Below are 17,001 nucleotides of genomic sequence, written 5' to 3' on the forward strand. Positions count from 1 at the left end.
TTGCCCAAGCACTCCCATGATAAAAGCTGACATTCCAACATAAAGACATGTATTGAGCTTTGCTTAGTAAGCCTCAACTTCCCTATCCCGTCATACCATAGGGAGAGAAAAACTGCCAAGTCTTCGGCATTTCCAAATCAGTCAAAGTTGACCAATCACAAGAGGACTGTCCTAACCATGTCAAAGACTGCCTGTCAGACAACATTGCCCTTTGCCTATTACAGGTTGCCCACTTACATGAAAAACAATAGGAAGACCTGCAGCCATCTATGACAAGCTGTCAGTCACATAGCCCTTTGCCTAGCATCTATGTCAAATTAGCCATTGCCCAAGCACTCCCATGACAAAAGCTGATATTCCAACACGTAGCCAAGAGATGAGCTGTGCCTAGTAAGCGTCAATTCACTATACTGTAGTACCATAGGGAGAGAAAAACCTGCCAAGTCTTCAGTATTTCCATATCAGTCAAAGTTGACCAATCACAAGAGGACTGTCTAATCCATGTCAAAGACTGCCTGTCAGACAACATAGCCCTTTGCCTATTACAGATTGCCCACTTACATGAAAAACAATAGAAAGACCCACAGACTTCTATGACAAGAGCTGTCAGTCACATAGCCCTTTGCCTAGCCTCTATGGTAAATTAGGCATTGCCCAAGCACTCCGGTGAAACAGCTGACATTCCAACATATAGCCATGTGTTGAGCTGTGCCTAGTAAGCCTCAACTTCCCTATCCCCAAATACCATAGGGAGAGCAAAACCTGCCAAGTCTTCTTCTTTTCCATATTCAGTCAAAGCTGAGCAATCATAAGAGGACTTTCCGATCCATGTAAGACTGCCTGTCAACAGCATAGCCCTTTGCCTATTACAGATTGCCCAGTTACATGAAAAACAATAGGAAGACCCACAGACTTCTATGACAAGAGCTGTCAGTCACATAGCCCTTTGCCTAGCCTCTATGGCAAATTAGCCATTGCCCAAGCACTCCCATGATATAAGGTGACATTCCAACACATTACCATGTGTTGAGCTGTGCCTAATAAGCCTCAACTTCCCTATCCTGTAATACCATAAGGAGAGCAAAACCTACCAAGTCTTCTTCATTTCCATATAAGTCATAGTTGATCAATCAGAAGAGGACTGTCCAATCCACATCAAAGACTGCCTGTCAGACAACATAGCCCTTTGCCTGGGAAGACCCACAGCCTTCTATGACAAGAGCTGTCAGTCACATAGCCCTTTGCCTAGCCTTAATGTCAAATTAGCCATTGCCCAAACACTCCCATGATAAAAGCTGATATTCCAACACATACTGCTGTGTTGAGCTGTGCCTAGTAAGCCTCAACTTCCTATCCCATAACAACATAGGGAGAGCAAAACCTACCAAATCTTCTTTATTTCCATATCGGTCAAAGTTGACCAATCACAAGAGGAATCTCCAATCCATGTCAAAGATTGACTGCCCTAACCATGTCAAAAGCTGCCGGTCAGACAACATAGCCCTTTGCCTATTATAGATTGCCCACTTACATGAAAAACAATAGGAAGACCCGCACCCTTCTATGACAAGAGCTGTCAGTCACATAACCCTTTGCCTAGCCTCTATGGCAAATTAGCCATTGCTCAAGCACTCACATAATAAAAGCTGACATTCGAACACATAAGAGCTGTGCCTAGTAAGCCTCAACTTCCCTATCCCGTAATACCATAGGGAGAGAAAAACCTGCCAAATCTTCGGCATTTCCAAATCAGTCAAAGTTGACCAATCACAAGAGGACTGCCCTAACCATGTCAAAAGCTGCCGGTCAGACAACATAGCCCTTTGCCTATTAAAGATTGCCCACTTACATGAAAAACAATAGGAAGACCCAGAGCCTTCTATGAAAAGAGGTGTCAGTCACATAGCCCTTTGCCTAGCCTCTATGGCAAATTAGTCATTGCCCAAGCACTCCCATGATAAAAAGCTGACATTCCAACACATACCCATGTGTTGCACTGTGCCTAGTAAGCCTCAACTTCCCTATCACATAATACCATAGGGAGAGAAAAACCTGCCAAGTCTTCAACATTTCCATATCAGTCAAAGTTGACCAATCACAAGAGAACTTTCCGAGCCATGTCAAAACGGCCTGTCAAACAACATAGCCCTTTACCTATTACAGATGACCCACTTACATGAAAAGCAATGGGAAGACCCACATCCTTCTATGACAAGAGCTGTCAGTCACATAGCCCTTTGCCTGGCCTCTATGACAAATTAGCCATTGCCCAAGCATTCCCATGATAAAAGCAGACATTCCATCAAATAGCCAAGAGTTGAGCTGTGCCTAGTAAGCCTCAACTTCACTATACTGTAGTACCATAGGGAGAGAAAAACCTGCCAAGCCTTCAGCATTTCCATATCAGTCAAAGTTGACCAATCACAAGAGGACTGTCCTATCTATGTCAAAGACTGCCTGTCAGACAACATAGCTTTTGCCTATTACAGATTGCCCACTTACATGAAAAACAATAGAAAGACCCACAGACTTCTATGACAAGAGCTGTCAGTCACATAGCCCTTTGCCTAGCCTCTATGGTAAATTAGCCATTGCCCAAGCACTCCGATGAAACAGCTGACATTCCAACACTTAAAAAGTGTTGCGCTGTGCCTAATAAGCCTCAACTTCCCTATCCTGTAATACCATAGGGAGAGCAAAACCTACCAAGTATTCTGCTTTTCCATATTGGTCAAAGTTGACCAATCACAAGAAGACTGTAAGAAAACATAGCCATGTGCCTATTACAGATTGCCCACTTACATGAATAACAATAGGAAGACCCTCAGCCTTCTATGAGAAGAGCTGTCAGACACAAAGCCCTTTACTTAGCCTCTATGGCAAATTAGCCATTGCTCATGCACTCCCATGATAAAAACTGACATTCCAACACATAAACATGTATAGGCCTGTGCCTAGTAAGCCTCAACTTCCCTATCCCGTAATACCATAGGGAGAGCAAAACCTACCAAGTCTTCTTCATTTCCATATAAGTCAAAGTTGACCAATCACAAGAGGATTGTCCAATCCACGTCAAAGACTGCCTGTCAGACAACATAGTCCTTTGCCCATTACAGATTGCCCACTTACATGAAAAACAGTAGGAAGACCCACAGCCTTCTATGACAAGAGCTGTCAGTCACATAGCCCTTTGCCTGGCCTCTATGACAAATTAGCCATTGCCCAAACACTCCCATGATAAAAACCAACATTCCTTCACATAGCCAAGAGTTGAGCTGTGCCTAGGAAGCCACAACTTCACTATCCCGTAGTACCATAGGGAGAGAAAAACCTGCCAAGCCTTCAGCATTTCCATATCAGTCAAAGTTGACCAATCACAAGAGGACTGTCTAATCCATGTCAAAGACTGCCTGTCAGACAACATAGTCCTTTTCCTATTACAGATTGCCCACTTACATGAAAAACAATAGAAAGACCCACAGACTAGTATGACAAGAGCTGTCAGTCACATAGCCCTTTGCCGAGCCTCTATGGCAAATTAGCCATTGCCCAAACACTTCCATGATATAAGCTGACATTCCAACACTTAAAAAGTGTTGTGCTGTGCCTAATAAGCCTCAACTTCCCTATCCTGTAATACCATAGGGAGAGCAAAACCTACCAAGTTTTCTTCATTTCCATATAAGTCAAAGTTGACCAATCACAAGAGGACTGTCCTATCCATGTCAAAAACTGCCTTTCAGACAACATAGCCCTTTGCCTATTACAGATTGCCCACTTACATCAAAAACAATATGAAGACCCACAGACTAGTATGACAAGAGCTGTCAGCCAGATAGCCTTTTGCACAGCCTCTAAGGCAAATTAGACATTGCCCAAGCACTCCCTTAATAAAAGCTGAAATTCCAACACATAGTCATGTGTAGAGCTGTGCCTAGTAAGCCTCAACTTCCCATCCCTTAATGCCATAGGGAGAGCAAAACTTGCCAAGTCTTCGGCATTTCCATATCAGTCAAAGTTGACCAATCACAAGAGGACTTTCCAATCCATGTCAAAGACTGCCTGTCAAACAACATAGCCCTTTGCCTATTACAGATTGCCCACTTACATGAAAAACAATAGGAAGAGCCACAGCCTTTTATGACAAGAGCTGTCAGACACACAGCCCTTTGCCTACTATAGATTCCCCCTTCCATACAAAAGAATAGGAAGACCCACAGCCTTCTATGACAAGAGCTGTCAAACACATAGCCCTTTGCCTAGCCTCTATGGCAAATTAGCCATTGCGTAAGCACTCCCATGATAAAAGCTGACATTCCAACACAAAGCCGTGTGTTGAGCTGTACCTAGTAAGCTCCAACTTCAACTAGCCCTTTGCCTATTACAGATTGCCCACTTACATGAAAAGCAATAGGAATACCCACAGCCTTCTATGACAAGAGCAGTCAGTCACATAGCCCTTTGCCTAGGCTCTATGGCAAATTAGCCATTGCCTAAACACTCCCATGATAAAAGCTGACATTCCAACCATAGCAATGTGTTGATCTGTGCCTAGTAAGCCTCAACTTCCCTATCCCCTAATACCATAGGGAGAGCAAAACCTACCAAGTCTTCTTCATTTCCATATAAGTCAAAGTTGACCAATCAGAAGAGGACTGTCCAATCCACATTAAAGACTGCCTGTCATACAACATAGCCCTTTGCCTATTATAAATTGCCACTGACATGAAAAACAATGGGAAGACCCACAGCCTTCTATGACAATAGCTGACAGTCACATATTCCTTTGCCTAGGCTCTATGGCAAATTATCCATTGGCCAAACACTCCCATGATAACAGCTGACATTCCAACATATAGCCTTGTGCTGAACTTTGCCTAGTAAGCCTCAACTTCCCTATCCCGTAATACCATAGGGAGAGAAAAAACTGCCAAGTCTTCAGAATTTCTATATCAGTCAAAGTTGACCAATCACAAGAGGACTGTCCTATCCATGTCAAAGTTTGCCTGTAAGACAACATTGCTCTTTGCCTATTACAGATTTCCCACTTACATGAAAAACAAAAGGAAGACCTGCAGCCATCTATGACAAGAGCCATCAGTCATATAGCCTTTGCTTAGCCTCTATGTGATATTAGCCATTGCCCAAGCTAGGTTTCCCAGTAATAAAGCAATGACAGATATAACCTCCACCATCACTTCACAACATCACTTCCACCAAAATATTTATTTCTTATGTTTTTTTGTTTGTTTTTTTAAATTAAAAACATTTTTATTTCCATTTCTCATAAAATCCAAAATTTTCTTTTCTGAGATTCGCTCTAAATCCACCCTTTTTCTAAAAGATCTTTTTTCTTCTTCTTCTGTCCAGCTCTCAAAAAATGTCCTGATTTCTAAGTCAGATTTCTCCTTCCAGAAATCGTAGAGCACCTCTCCCCTTGAGGGAGGTCTTACTTGACTTACAGACCGACTCTTTTTCTCCACAGCAATGTCAGGATCATTTTTTATTTTACCTCTCTTTTTTGTAACAGCTGACCCTTCAATCTCACCCATCCCCAAACAGGATCTGCACCACACCTTAATTCACCTGCTAAAATCTCCTCAAAAGAACTAGCTAACTGCAGTTCGGCAAAGTCCTCCTTAACAGGAACAGGTTTTTCTTCTACAATACTTTCTTTTCTTCCTTTTCTCTGGGGACATTTCGCATACAGATGTCCTACCTGTAAACAAAGATTGCATTTTTTTGGCTCAGTACAACCCTTAAATCCATGGCCAAAACAGCCACAATTAGAACACGTTTTACAGGTTTCTGCTCCATGCCCATACAGTCTGCATTTTCTGCAAAATTCTGGCATTCCTGGAAAGAAAATATCCAGGTTTGCATTTTCCAAGACGGAATCCTGCTGGCAGAAAAGTATCTTCCTTAAAAGTAACTTTAAACTTATATTTTGATGCCCAAACACCAATTTCATTAAAGACTTTTCCAAAACAAAACTCACTTTTTTGCAATAATTCCGTAGGACAAATTCAACTTCTTTCAGAGGAACAAACAGTGAGTAAGATTTAATCACCAGGGTTATTTCCTCCTCTGGAAAGTGAGACACAATCCTGAACCCCTGAAGCCATTCATCTTGGAAGGTTTCTCTCCAATTACTCAAGAAACACAGATAAATCCCTTCTCCATCAAAGGTGACATCATAAAATGCCTCTTCTCAGGTATTCTTGTATCGCTAAAAGATCTTTCTTCTCAATTCCTCCGATGGCAAAAAAAATCACCTCAGCAATGTATCGTAATTGACTCTCCCAACCTCATCCACGATAATCCTAATTGAGTGCTTTACCCAAGCACTCTTCCGGATCCATCCTGGCAAAACACTCCCAGCTCAACCTCAAAATATCTCACTGGAATAAGGATAGGAAAGACCATCCATGACAGGATCTGACATTCCAACAAATAACCATGTGTTGAGCTGTGCCTAGTAAGCCTCAACTTCCCTATCCGTAACAACATAGGGAGAGCAAAACCTACCATTGCCAAGCACTCCCATGATAAAAGCTGACATTTCCAACACATACCCATGTGTTGCACTGTGCTAGTAAGCCTCAACTTCCCTATCACATAATACCATAGGAGAGAAAACCTGCCAAGTCTTCAACATTTCCATATCAGTCAAAGTTGACCAATCACAAGAGAACTTTCCGAGCCATGTCAAAAACGGCTGTCAAACAACATAGCCCTTTACCTATTACAGATGACCCACTTACATGAAAAGCAATGGGAAGACCCACATCCTTCTATGACAAGAGCTGTCAGTCACATAGCCCTTTGCCTGCCTCTATGACAAATTAGCCATTGCCCAAGCATTCCCATGATAAAAGCAGACATTCCATCAAATAGCCAGAGTTGAGCTGTGCCTAGTAAGCCTCAACTTCACTATACTGTAGTACCATAGGAGAGAAAAACCTGCCAAGCCTTCAGCTTTCCATATCAGTCAAAGTTGACCAATCACAAGAGGACTGTCCTATCTATGTCAAAGACTGCCTGTCAGACAACATAGCCCTTTGCCTATTACAGATTGCCCACTTACATGAAAAACAATAGAAAGACCCACAGACTTCTATGACAAGAGCTGTCAGTCACATAGCCCTTTGCCTAGCCTCTATGGTAAATTAGCCATTGCCCAAGCACTCCGATGAAACAGCTGACATTCCAACACTTAAAAGTGTTGCGCTGTGCCTAATAAGCCTCAACTTCCCTATCCTGTAATACCATAGGGAGAGCAAAACCTACCAAGTATTCTGCTTTTCCATATTGGTCAAAGTTGACCAATCACAGAAGACTGTAAGAAAACATAGCCATGTGCCTATTACAGATTGCCCACTTACATGAAATAACAAATAGGAAGACCCTCAGCCTTCTATGAGAAGAGCTGTCAGCCACATAGCCCTTTACTTGGCCTCTATGGCAAATTAGCCATTGCTCATGCACTCCCATGATAAAAACTGACATTCCAACACATAAACAATGTATGGCCTGTGCCTAGTAAGCCTCAACTTCCCTATCCCGTATACCATAGGGAGAGAAAAACCTGCCAAGCCTTCTCATTTCCATATAAGTCAAAGTTGACCAATCACAAGAGGATTGTCCAATCCACGTCAAAGACTGCCTGTCAGACAACATAGTCCTTTGCCCATTACAGATTGCCCACTTACATGAAAAACAGTAGGAAGACCCACAGCCTTCTATGACAAGAGCTGTCAGCCACATAGCCCTTTGCCTGGCCTCTAGGACAAATTAGCCATTGCCCAAACACTCCCATGATAAAAAAACCAACATTCCTTCACATAGCCAAGAGTTGAGCTGTGCCTAGGAAGCCACAACTTCACTATCCCCCATAGGGAGAGAAAACCTGCCAAGTTCAGCATTTCCATATCAGTCAAAGTTGACCAATCACAAGAGGACTGTCCTATCCATGTCAAAAACTGCCTTTCAGACAACATAGCCCTTTGCCTATTACAGATTGCCCACTTACATCAAAAACAATATGAAGACCCACAGACTAGTATGACAAGAGCTGTCAGCCAGATAGCCTTTTGCACAGCCTCTAAGGCAAATTAGGCATTGCCCAAGCACTCCCTTAATAAAAGCTGAAATTCCAACACATAGTCATGTTTAGAGCTGTGCCTAGTAAGCCTCAACTTCCCATCCCTTAATGCCATTGGGAGAGCAAAACTTGCCAAGTCTTCGGCATTTCCATATCAGTCAAAGTTGACCAATCACAAGAGGACTTTCCAATCCATGTCAAAGACTGCCTGTCAAACAACATAGCCCTTTGCCTATTACAGATTGCCCACTTACATGAAAAACAATAGGAAGAGCCACAGCCTTCTATGACAAGAGCTGTCAGACACACAGCCCTTTGCCTACTATAGATTCCCCCTTCCATACAAAAGAATAGGAAGACCCACAGCCTTCTATGACAAGAGCTGTCAAACACATAGCCCTTTGCCTAGCCTCTATGGCAAATTAGCCATTGCGTATGCACTCCCATGATAAAAGCTGACATTCCAACACAAAGCCGTGTGTTGAGCTGTACCTAGTAAGCTCCAACTTCAACTAGCCCTTTGCCTATTACAGATTGCCCACTTACATGAAAAGCAATAGGAATACCCACAGCCTTCTATGACAAGAGCAGTCAGTCACATAGCCCTTTGCCTAGGCTCTATGGCAAATTAGCCATTGCCTAAACACTCCCATGATAAAAGCTGACATTCCAACCATAGCAATGTGTTGATCTGTGCCTAGTAAGCCTCAACTTCCCTATCCCCTAATACCATAGGGAGAGCAAACCTACCAAGTCTTCTTCATTTCCATATAAGTCAAAGTTGACCAATCAGAAGAGGACTGTCCAATCCACATTAAAGACTGCCTGTCATACAACATAGCCCTTTGCCTATTATAAATTGCCCACTGACATGAAAAACAATGGGAAGACCCACAGCCTTCTATGACAATAGCTGACAGTCACATATTCCTTTGCCTAGGCTCTATGGCAAATTATCCATTGGCCAAACACTCCCATGATAACAGCTGACATTCCAACATATAGCCTTGTGCTGAACTTTGCCTAGTAAGCCTCAACTTCCCTATCCCGTAATACCATAGGGAGAGAAAAAACTGCCAAGTCTTCAGAATTTCTATATCAGTCAAAGTTGACCAATCACAAGAGGACTGTCCTATCCATGTCAAAGTTTGCCTGTAAGACAACATTGCTCTTTGCCTATTACAGATTGCCCACTTACATGAAAAAACAAAAGGAAGACCTGCAGCCATCTATGACAAGAGCCATCAGTCATATAGCCCTTTGCTTAGCCTCTATGTGATATTAGCCATTGCCCAAGCTAGGTTTCCCAGTAATAAAGCAATGACAGATATAACCTCCACCATCACTTCACAACATCACTTCCACCAAAATATTTTTTTCTTATGTTTTTTTGTTTGTTTTTTTAAATTAAAAACATTTTTATTTCCATTTTCTCATAAAATCCAAAATTTTCTTTTTCTGAGATTCGCTCTAAATCCACCCTTTTTCTAAAAGATCTTTTTTTCTTCTTCTTCTGTCCAGCTCTCAAAAAATGTCCTGATTTCTAAGTCAGATTTCTCCTTCCAGAAATCGTAGAGCACCTCTCCCCTTGAGGGAGGTCTTACTTGACTTACAGACCGACTCTTTTTCTCCACAGCAATGTCAGGATCATTTTTTATTTTACCTCTCTTTTTTGTAACAGCTGACCCTTCAATCTCACCCATCCCCCAAACAGGATCTGCACCACACCTTAATTCACCTGCTAAAATCTCCTCAAAAGAACTAGCTAACTGCAGTTCGGCAAAGTCCTCCTTAACAGGAACAGGTTTTTCTTCTACAATACTTTCTTTTCTTCCTTTTCTCTGGGGACATTTCGCATACAGATGTCCTACCTGTAAACAAAGATTGCATTTTTTTGGCTCAGTACAACCCTTAAATCCATGGCCAAAACAGCCACAATTAGAACACGTTTTACAGGTTTCTGCTCCATGCCCATACAGTCTGCATTTTCTGCAAAATTCTGGCATTCCTGGAAAGAAAATATCCAGGTTTGCATTTCCAAGACGGAATCCTGCTGGCAGAAAAGTATCTTCCTTAAAAGTAACTTTAAACTTATATTTTGATGCCCAAACACCAATTTCATTAAAGACTTTTCCAACAAAACTCACTTTTTTGCAATAAATTCCGTAGGACAAATTCAACTTCTTTCAGAGGAACAAACAGTGAGTAAGATTTAATCACCAGGGTTATTTCCTCCTCTGGAAAGTGAGACACAATCCTGAACCCCTGAAGCCATTCATCTTGGAAGGTTTCTCTCCAATTACTCAAGAAACACAGATAAATCCCTTCTCCATCAAAGGTGACATCATAAATGCCTCTTCTCAGGTATTCTTGTATCGCTAAGATTTCTTTCTTCTCAATTCCTCCGATGGCAAAAAAAATCACCTCAGCAATGTATCGTAATTGACTCTCCCAACTCACAACCTCATCCACGATAATCCTAATTGAGTGCTTTACCCAAGCACTCTTCAGGATCCATCCTGGCAAAACACTCCCAGCTCAACCTCAAAATATCTCACTGGAATAAGGATAGGAAAGACCATCCCATGACAGGATCTGACATTCCAACAAATAACCATGTGTTGAGCTGTGCCTAGTAAGCCTCAACTTCCCTATCCCGTAACAACATAGGGAGAGCAAAACCTACCAAATCTTCTTCATTTCCATATCATTCAAAGTTGACCAATCACAAGAGGAATCTCCAATCCATGTCAAAGACAACATAGCCCTTTGCCTATTACAGATTGCCCACTTACATGAAAAACAATAGGAAGACCCACAGCCTTCTATGACAAGAGCTGTCAGTCACATAGCCCTTAGCCTAGCCTCTATGGCAAAGTAGCCATTGCTCAAGCACTACCATGATAAAAGCTGACATTCCAACACATAGCCATGTGTTGAGCTGTGCCTAGTAAGCCTCAACTTCCCTATCCTGTAATACCATAGGAAGAGCAAAATCTACCAAGTCTTCTTCATTTCATACTGTCTCCATCTCGCCCTACTGTCTCCATCTTAAGCTACTGTCTCCATCTTGTCCTATTGTCCTACTGTCTCCGTCTTGTCCTACTGTCTCCATCTTGTCCTACTGTCTCCGTCTTGTCCTACTTTTCGTCTTGCCCTACTGTCTCCGTCTTGCCCTGCTGTCCCCGTCTTGTCCTACTGTCTCCGTCTTGACCTACTGACTCCGTCTTGCCCTATTGTCTTCATCTTGCCCTTCTGTTTCCATCTTGTCCTACTTGCTCCATCTTGCTCTACTGTCTCCATCTTGCCCTACTGTCCCCAGCTTGACCTACTTTATCCATCATGTTTCCGTCTTGCTGTACTGTCTCCATTTTGCTCTACTGGCTCCATCTTGCCATTCAGTCTCCATCTAGCCCATCTTGTTTTGTAAACTCCATCTTGTCCTACTGCCCCTACCTTGGCCAATGTTTACCCACTTGCCCTATCATCTCCATGTTGTCTTACTATAACCAACTTGCCCTAATGAGAATGGGAAAGCACCTTTCATGGATTTCAGAGGGATTGCTCCCCTACCAGCTAGGACATTATCTTGGTGATGGTGCACCCCTTTATCAGAGTAGAATTTATTCTCTCCTGTTCTGTCCTTCCTTATTTTTTGGAAACCCTGTTTCTCCCCATCTGCCAGGCAAACATTTTAGGGCTAAATTATTTTTATTCTCTTCCTTGTGTCTCTCTTTTCCATTTCTATTCCCACCAGCTGTTCAGCTTTACTTTCTTTCCTACTATATTTTTGATCACCTTTCTATTTTTCTCTCTAGTCCATAACCTCCATTTCCTTTCTCCTCTCCTATACCATCTTTCATGCCCTCTGTTTTTTCAACTCTTCTCTTGCCATAGGCTACGGAAAAAAAACAATGAAAAAGGAAGTCGATTGTACCGTATCACGATAGGTCTCCTGTGCCACAGCTTCTGTCCCAATTAGAAGCAATTGCAAATGCCAAGTCTTTATTGACTTTTATTGATGAATAAAACCTTGCAGCACATTACGTGCGGTTTTTTGTTCCTGTTTGTCCACAATTCGAAAGACTTGGCATTTGAAATAAACAAATGACAGAGCCTAGTGCAATATTGTTAATATTCAGTGCAGTCACCAAAGTGTTACAACACTAATCTGTGTGTGTCTTGAACCATTGAGAGTCTATGCACAGATTGTTTGTGTGTGTGTATAAAAGTGCTATAGTGTAAGGTGCTATCTCCAAAATAAGTCAAACAAAGTGCTTTTAATGCTTCAGTAAAAATCAGCATGTGGCTCCTCTACTCTCTGGTGGGATTGGCAATTTACAAGATTCCTGATTTCAAAATCAACTCCAGGGGATTCCTTTTTCTGTAAAGACAATAAAAAGGAGGGACAGCGCCTTAATTTTTTTAAAGTAACTTATTGCACTGACATAAGTGAAACTTGTGAGCGCATATCAAACAATCCAGTCTTATAGTGCAGATCATGGAGATGAGCCTCTGCAATACAAAGAGATGGTTCTGCCGGCGTCTCTCTCTCCCGTATGTTCCACCTGTACATCCGCAGTGGGTGGTATAACTGGATATTGTGTGGTGGGTGTGGGGGGCCCGGGTGTGTGGCCAGAGGTGCAGTTCCTTTAGGCTTTTTTTACCCTTTGGGGCCCATTAGACTTAGACCCACTGCTCTGGGGACCCAGGTGGGGGTGCAATAATAGTAAGCAGGGCCCTCCCCCAAGGTGGCCTTGGCTAAGTATTATGGGACACCGTGATGTGTTTAATGTCAATTTTTTTAAATTTTGCATATTAAACAAGGTACAAAAACAAAACTTAAAGGTTTCAGATATTAGTATCTCCAACAGACACAATCAGACATTCTGTAGATGGAGCCAGAAACATGACATGGAATTTCTCTGGCAGCCACTCACCAAATAGGGCAGTTTCTGACTTGGGACTCGTCATTTGCCAGATTTTCCCAGAATTCTATAGCGGTGGGATCAAGGGATATCTGATCCAATAACAAGGCTTTTTTGGAGGTCACTATGATATTTAATGTGTGATCATATGGAGACATGAGGACTGATGTTGGAGGTAAAGTTCTGATGCCCGAGGGATAAAAAGTGATATTTCATGATGATTGAGGATCAAGGTGTGAGGAATAATGGGGAAATGTTAGGGTTGCCATGTGAGCAATAATGTGAGAAGGTGGAACTGGGAATGAGAGTAATGCTGAAGGTTGAGGGATAAGGACTGATAATGGGGGATGAATGTCTGATGGAATAATGTTACTTGGAAATAGTTTGGCTGAAGTGTGAGGACAGAAGTCAGACTGAGCAATTCAGTTGATTAAGGAATGAGAACTTAAATTGGAGGATTGAGACTGTGATGGTTGAGCGTTGGGCCCAAAACTGAAGGATGAATGTCTGATGGTGAGACTGGTGGGAAACTGACCAGCAGGTGGCGCTGTTGTAACAAAATTCATTCATATTAACAGTACATGTATCCCTTAATATCTTGCAATTAAAAGAAAATAAATAATAAATGTAAATTACAAAACTGCTTAGAATAGCCCCCTCGTCTATTTTATATTCACTTATTTTAAAAGTTGACTTATCCTTTATAGCATTATGGAGTGGGAAAGCTTTTACAGCTGCACTTTTGCCTGGTTCCCATTGAAGTCAAGGGCAGCTCCAGAAAATGCCCTCTGGGTATCTGCTCCATGTGACATGAGCTGTGTTCTGCCCAGTTGTTCTCTAGCTCTGTCTGCTTATTGTCTGTTGCCTTTCACACAAATCTGGGGACTCTCTATACTAATAACTCTTCCATAGTGTGCCCATTGGTGCTGTTGGCTGAGCTGATCAGGGAAGATCTACTAGTGGTGTTTATGGGCTACTTTTCCCTCTGTGACTGACAAGTTACAGGTATTTCTTGTCCCTCCTTTTCTCCCAAAGGTATTATGTCTCTTTCAGCACCTACTTGGGGGTCCAAAGGTTTCCTAGTCTATTAGATGCCACCAGGCAAGTGATGATTCCTTACCCACCAGTGGGGCAAAGAATAAGAACCAGTGGGGCAAAGAATAAGAGCCAGTGGGGCAAATAATAAGAGCCAGTGGGGCAAAGAATAAGAGCCAGTGGGGCAAAGAATAAGAACCAGTGGGGCAAAGAATAAGAGCCAGTGGGGCAAATAATAAGAGTCAGTGGGCAAAGAATAAGAGCCAGTGGGGCAAATAATAAGAGCCAGTGGGGCAGTGGGCAAATAATAAGAGCCAGTGGGGCAAATAATAAGAGCCAGTGGGGCAGGGGAAACAGGCAACAGTCAGTGAAAACAAATATATGGGGAAAAATTAAAGTAACTTGGTTATGGGAAAAACAAATGAGCGGTTGTCTGAGAAACGTTCAATATTTTATTATGAGCCCCGAGCTGTGGGAACCCACTAACCAATGGGTAAAATATAGGATGTAAAAATATGGGTAAAATATGAGATGTATCAGATGGTTCCCTCGGAGCAGGCAAAGCTGTGAGACCCTCGGTAGAGAAGAGAAGAAGAAAACAATTAGTGAACCACAAAACTGGATTCATGGGGGAACTACAAGTGTTTGTGGGAACAACCCAAAACTTCCATCCAAGGTGTAAAGTGCAGGGCAGGGTACAAAATCCATGGTGTTTCTTTGGCGTTTGAATGGTGTCCTGCACTATGTAATGAGGAGCCTGTGTATGAATTCTCATGTGATGTCCAGAAACAGTCCAGTGATTAGCAGAGCATATGCCAAGGTTTGGACCTGTAAGTATTGCTCTCAGTCACATAATACAGCTACTGTGCACTTACACGCCTCTTTATTAACCCTTCACTTTTACTGCTGCACTTTTTCAAGGGGAAAACTCACATTTTTAAGAGGAAAAAAAAAACATTGAATTTTTAGAGCTTTATTATACCCCAAAGCTGCTAAAATTCCAAACAGAAAAATACTCCAACTAAAACCTCTCAAGGTCACAGAGAAGTCTGATCTGGTTTACGTTCAATAATCTGATAAATTTGAGTCGCCGCAGCAACAACAATTTCATAACGTTTTTTGAAGAGTCAAGTCGTACCATTCAGATTGAATTTTATTGTGAGGTTTTGTCGCTCTGACAAGAGAAAATGTTGGTAAATTAAGGGGATTCAGGTTTTGGGAGTTTGGTTTTTATTAGTGAGAAAAAGTGTAGTTTCAGTAAATGCCCCTTATTTTCTCCAGTCAGTAAGTAGAAGTGGGGCCACAGGGGACATAACTGTTTCGTTCGTTTGCTGTTGCTCCTGAGCTGTGGCCTTTCTGTGTCTAACAGTTATGTCCCCATTCTAGTCACTGACTAACAGGAACATGTTGTGACTATTACATGACACATCCGCTCACTCCAGCCTTTATACATTACATTTTTGCCCAATAAACTATATATATAGATTTGTTTTTCTTCTTGTTTACTTCTTTTGATGTCATTGTTCACTTTGAAACAATGACATTTCACTCTGGCCAATCAGGAGCGAGCGTTCATACTGTGATTATGATGTCATAATGGGCCAGTGAGAGTTTCTAGACCACCCTGGTGACATTTCTTTAGTTGGCGAGTAACTGATCAGCGCTCTGCAGCCCTTGCTCAGTGCTCTGCCAATTTTTCATCTTTTTTACTTCGATTTTTGTGAAATTTTAGTGAATTTACCTGTAAGTGTCTATTTCTTATAGAGGGAACATGTATAGAGAGTGATACGTGGGTTTGGCTGGGGATATTGGTCTCAAACGCTTTTGTGCTATAGGTTTTTATGCTCCAAATGACTAATAATCACATTTCTGCTTTATTAACAGTAAAAACAACGATGGGTCAGAAATATGGAAAAGCCTGTATCTCATGCATTCCATTCAGGAAAAAGGTAAGATCCCTGGGAATATCTCCTATAATAATAATAATAATAATAAATGAATATTGGGGGAAAGGCTTGTGATAGGCTGTCACATACATTTCTATGGGCAGTGAGTGGATAAAGGGGCATCCGTATATAATGTGTGAGCCCCCCAGCCTGCCAGTACTGCTAATCTCTCTACACCCCCTCCTCTACTTATGATTGGCTCTTACAATACATAAAGCAGTAATTATACCAATAACAGCCATTGAATCCAACTTCTTAGCCCTGTCCTTCTTTACTGACTGGGACACTTCCCATTCAATGTAAATCCTCTCTCTGAGTGAGTCTCTAATGCTTTTCTTGGTGACCGTTGGCCACTAACTGAACCCCCACTTTGTCTCAGACTTGTGAGCCGTTGCTGTACCATGTGACCCCTGTCTGGCCAATAGCACGTGTAACTTTTCCACCTTATAATGGACTTTCAGTATAATATAGCCAGTGGGCTTCAATGACAGGTTGCAGTTGGTCTTATAGCTCATGGATTTTGCTTTGGAACTTCTGATTTGGTTATTTGGTTGCTAGAGTAGCAATGACCATAGCAACCAGGCAGTATAACAGAATAAAGGGCATTTAGCCTCCACATCTGGTTTCTGATTGTAACAGTCAGTAAGCGCAGTAATCAGATCAGGCAGATACAAAGGAGAGTCATTCACAATCCATGTCAATATGAAGACCATCTGCAATTTTTAGGGCAGCACAGATTGGCTCATTGTTGAAGTTAATGTCAAGTACATGATAGAAATACACTACCATCTATATTGTGCTATAAACACATTTTATACCCCAGCAGTGAGGAATGATTAGTATGGGAGGGTTTCTGCTTTCACTTCCATTATCTGCAGGGGCTTCTATGTCCCACACTGGGTTTGTGGGGAAATTAGAGTGTAAGCTTCCCTGGGGTAGTTTTCAGTTGATTCCATCCATTATGTGCAATAAAGGCTCCGTTATTGCT

At 42.0% G+C, this 17,001-nt stretch overlaps 1 protein-coding gene and 1 pseudogene across 1 annotated transcript in view; one reads left to right on the forward strand and one right to left on the reverse strand.

The window, feature by feature from the left end:
• Nucleotides 1-9,501: 9,501 nt before the first annotated feature.
• On the reverse strand, nt 9,502-10,642 carry LOC121394087 (annotated as a pseudogene).
• Nucleotides 10,643-15,448: 4,806 nt separating this feature from the next.
• The window catches only part of LOC121394138 (serine/threonine-protein kinase N2-like), a 44,598-nt gene continuing 43,045 nt past the window's right edge, over nt 15,449-17,001 (forward strand). The window contains exon 1 of the mRNA XM_041564148.1: nt 15,449-16,016. Coding sequence (XP_041420082.1) covers nt 15,909-16,016 — 108 coding nt within the window. The 5' untranslated portion in view covers nt 15,449-15,908. The remainder of the gene's footprint in view (nt 16,017-17,001) is intronic.

The sequence above is a fragment of the Xenopus laevis genome, chromosome 5S (assembly GCF_017654675.1).
Source record: "Xenopus laevis strain J_2021 chromosome 5S, Xenopus_laevis_v10.1, whole genome shotgun sequence".
Classification (NCBI taxonomy): Eukaryota; Metazoa; Chordata; class Amphibia; order Anura; family Pipidae; genus Xenopus; species Xenopus laevis.